A 4,421-nucleotide genomic window follows, 5' to 3' on the forward strand; every position below is an offset into this window, starting at 1 on the left:
AAAAACTCCTAGGACATTATGTTCAATATTGTCTTCCTTATCCACTAACACGAGTTTCCTTGGCTATACTTACCTATCCTCGGACTGCCCCTTATCCTCGGCTTGGGCCTTAAGCCCAAAATCCGGTTGTATGATCTGGGCCCATGACCCCACAATATTGATACCTTTTTATTATTAATTATTTATTTATTTATTTATTTATTATATATACACAAATTATACTGATACCTACGATAAGATACTACAGATTTGTTGCCTTAATAAGTTCAAACTTGAAAAAGAAAATCTAAAGAAATTTTTTTATGAATTTATAATGGGTAAGAAAGCCAAAACCCAAACCAAATATCCAGAGCTAGGAAAACAAACTAATACCGACCAATTAAGATAAAGTCATCATCATCGAGAACCTGAACATCTTTTTCTCCTACAAAATTCTCCCGGCCAATTTCCTTCACCAAATCAACAAACTCTACCCTCTTTGCCAGAGGAAGAGGAACATATGGGAGCCTGAAAACTGGCCTCACAACTCCAAGTTGAGCAAGAGCCGTGTTTAAGCCAATGGGATTTGGCTCTTCAAAAAGCCACTCAATCAGAGGCATGAGCTTTGCATTCAGTGAAGGGTTCTTTCCTCCAAACATAAGTTCCCTCATTAATCCGGGAACCAGGTTGCTAGCAACAGATATCACCCCAGTCGCTCCATAGCTCCATCTAGAATCATGGCACTCATCATCATTCCCACTCCACACTGCTATACCATTATCTGTATACTGTTTGACTCGATCATTTCCAACACACTCCTTAACACCAGCCAAGTAAGCACTCTGGGCTATAGTGTGAATCACATGTGGGGGAATATCTTGGCCAGTCCGCGACGGCACATTGTATATGATGCTGGGACCCATGGATAGAACACTTTCGAAGTGAGAAACCATTCCCTCCTTGGAGGTTTTGCCATAGTAGGGATTAATGTGAAGGGCACCATGCATTCCAACAGCAAAACCCTGTTCGGTAGCATGAATTGCTTCCCTTGTGGAATTGCTTCCAGTGTTTCCAATAACCTTAATTGATCCACCAAAACAGTTTACTGTGTGGCCAATAAGCATTATATGTTCATCCCAGCTCATCAATTGGCCTTCACCAGTTGTGCCACCAACAATAATACCTTCAGCACCATTGACAATCTGCATGTTCACCAGGTCATCGTACGCTTCAAGATCGAATCTACCATCAGGTAGGTATGGAGTTTTGATGGCTGTTATCAATCTAAGAGCCTTTATATCATCTGTCGATGTCCTGAAAACATAATAAGAGCATCATTAGCAATCTAAGGCACCAATTCTGACTACAAAAAAAAAAAAAAAAAAAAAAAAAAAAAAAAAAAGGGGGGGGTGGGGGAGTGGATATCTAAGGACAACCGCTACAGTACTACTATTTCTTTAAAAACAAAATAAAAGGTTCCATCATTTTATTTACTGACAATGTTAGATTTGTTAAAACACAACCACACTTACACCAGCACAAATGCACAACATTATGTAATTTGTACAGACTGACCAGTACACTACCAGCAGTCAGTAAGACAACCAATAAATTTTATTTTACTTGATCAATTCACAATACCAGACAAATGACTCCGTCACTCACACTCACCAGCCAGCAATGGATATTTGGGCATAGATTTAGATACTGTTCATGTGGTGCCTCAGTTATTTGAACTTAGAATCTCCATTTGAACAATTCAGGAGGAGAGCATAAATATATATATATATATATTGCAACAATTTTTATTTAAGCAAAAAACTTCCATGTATACAGAGGGTATACAGAGAATGCACCAACATCAGCCTCTCAAATTACAAGAGTGTACATATCTTCAGTCTAGGGACATAAATGCTGATGGTATGAAAGCAATATTGAATATATAAGCTTTTCTTTCAAAACCTAATTAAAGTAGAGTTGCTTTCTGACAAATTATAAGTACAATACACATTCACACACCCGGACATTGAAAACAATAAATACAAGGCACTACAGATGGCAAAACAGTCCAGATATTTGATATGAAAAATGCATCTATATGGAAAATGTCATTTGATAATTTACCTATTTTTAACTTCCAAACTGCGCATTGGAAGATGGAAATTAGGTATTACGGCTGCTTGCGGAGACCTCCACCTTGCATTCCTACCTCATAGCAACAGAGAAAATGAAATTAGCAAAACAGAGTTTTTGGCAAGAATACTTGGCCCCTTTCTCAAGTTTCATGCCAGCACTTGTTAGCTTTAGAGTTCAGCAAAACAACAGCCCTCCATACAAATATAAATCAATCTATAAAGATCAATTATATGTCTAAAAGACTAAGTAAAAAAGTAACAAACCAGAGAAATTAATTGCAAAAATAAATCAAATGTACACAAGACTATGCGGCTGAGCAGAAATTGTAATTCATTTGATTCTCAAAACAAAAGTTTAACACAGTGGTTATTCTAGCTCCTCCCCCACCCCCACCCCCCCCTAAAAAAAAAAGGCAGTTGAAGGCTTGAAGCAAGTCAATAAAGAAATGTTCTAAATTCAAATGAAAATTTTAAGCATCTAAAAGTTTGTCTATCAAACAAATACTTTCTAGTTTTTAACCAAAATTGTTTTCCAGTTGCTTGGCACAAGATTTCTCCTTCATCCTGGACTAACAAAAAATAGCCGAAGTAAGCATTAACAATGGCAAAGGAACCTATACTATGCCTTTCAAAATTGATATAATGTCCATCCTAAACTTCAAAAGGAGAAATTTTCCCCTGAGTTATTGTTAATAACCACTTTGCCCTCTACTGTTAGGATTTCTGTCAAATTTAAAATTCAAAAATCTGCCAAAAACACATTATATGCACACTACCAATTGCTCGGCTTTGATGAGCGGAAAGGGCAATCAACCAAAATTAAGTAACAAAGAGGAAGCTATTAGCATGTCTTCATGTCACAATACTTTTACTCAACAACCTCATTTTGTCAGATATCATCACCACAAAAATCTTCATTGACTCAACTTAATTAAAACAATAAACAGATTAATATAATACAAGATTGATTCTACAAAGGTTTTTTTATCTTATTTTATAATTTGATAGTTACAACGAGAGAAGGGGGATTTAACCTAAGGACGTTAGTTTACATTCATTGTCAAGTCAGTTTGTGAGTGTTTTCTACTAAAATCGAGAGTTCCACTTTAGCTTCGCAACCAACAACCTAGACACAACATTCCATAGTCTCAAAAAAAAATCCAATTAGATGTGGATGCAGAAAACAGGTTTGTGAAACTCGAACATAACACAAAAATGTGTGTGTGTTTGTCTACGCGCTTTAAGGATACGAACAAATACTACATTCTAATTTCGTCCTAATAGCTGATATATATATATATATATATATATAATTTCATATTTCTGTTTCTTTTTAAATTGACGAGAAACAAACACCACGACAAAATATATATATATAATTTCATATTTCTGTTTCTTTTTAAATTGACGAGAAACAAACACCACGACAACAAAAACGGATCACAGATCAGATTTAAAAAAAAATGTATAATGATGGAGTTATTACTTACTATTAATAAATTAAATAACTAAGTAAGAAAGTGACAGAGCAATTGATAAAATAATAATAATAATAAGAACAAGATTAACCTCTTATAATTATCGGGACAGCTGGGACGCGCAAACTGGAGAGCAGGGCCTCTCAGAGACAAGCTATCGCTCTTCAAAGCAGCCATTTCTTTGCAAGTGAGATTTAATCAAAACCCGGATTCGACCCGAATAGAAAGGAGGGAAATAGATTTCAAATGAGATTAGAAGAAGCAAAAACAAAATTGTGGAGAAGTGGGAGTGGTAGTGGTGAAGAAAATAATGGTGACAAAGAGAGATTGGTTGAGAGAGTTAAAAGAGGTTAGCGCGGTGGACCCTGGCTTCGCCGTCGCCGGAGGAGGAGGAGGAGGGCTGATAGTGGCTGTGGAGAAACAACAATGAGCGGTGGCTTTCAGTTTAGAGGCGGCTGGGTTTTTTTCACAATAAAGAGAGCTCCTTTTTTTAATTTGAGGCGGGGCTGTGTGGGGAGACTGTGAAGTCAACAATTGGATGGCTTTTGTGCTGAATCTGCTGATGCGTGTCACTTTTAGCAGACGTGTATTGATTAAGATGTTTACACGTATTTGGAAATGTAATTTATCACCAATAGTTGGAATATGATAGTAGTAGTCAGAGTCTAGGAGTAGAACTTTTTTTTTTTTTTTTTTTAAAGGAAATTACAACTTAGCCATCTTTGGTTTACTTGAAATTCAACTTCCTTACTCGTGATTTGATTTTTTACACTTTACCCACCCTTGGCTCTTTCCGGTAGTACTCTGTAACCCACCTCCCCAACATCTT

At 36.5% G+C, this 4,421-nt stretch overlaps 1 protein-coding gene across 1 annotated transcript; it reads right to left on the reverse strand.

Annotated features, from left to right (window-relative positions):
• Positions 1–272: 272 nt before the first annotated feature.
• Positions 273–4,110, reverse strand: LOC112017755 (4-hydroxy-tetrahydrodipicolinate synthase, chloroplastic). The gene is made up of 3 exons (XM_065776889.1): positions 3,684–4,110; positions 2,104–2,184; positions 273–1,293 (listed from the first exon to the last, which is right to left on the reverse strand). The coding sequence occupies exons 1-3, from the start codon at positions 3,767–3,769 to the stop codon at positions 366–368; spliced, it is 1,095 nt and encodes a 364-aa protein (XP_065632961.1). The 5' UTR covers positions 3,770–4,110; the 3' UTR covers positions 273–365.
• Between the last annotated feature and the right edge of the window lie 311 nt (positions 4,111–4,421).

This window comes from Quercus suber, unplaced genomic scaffold (assembly GCF_002906115.3).
Source record: "Quercus suber isolate HL8 unplaced genomic scaffold, Cork oak 2.0 scaffold_144, whole genome shotgun sequence".
NCBI classification, from domain to species: domain Eukaryota; kingdom Viridiplantae; phylum Streptophyta; class Magnoliopsida; order Fagales; family Fagaceae; genus Quercus; species Quercus suber.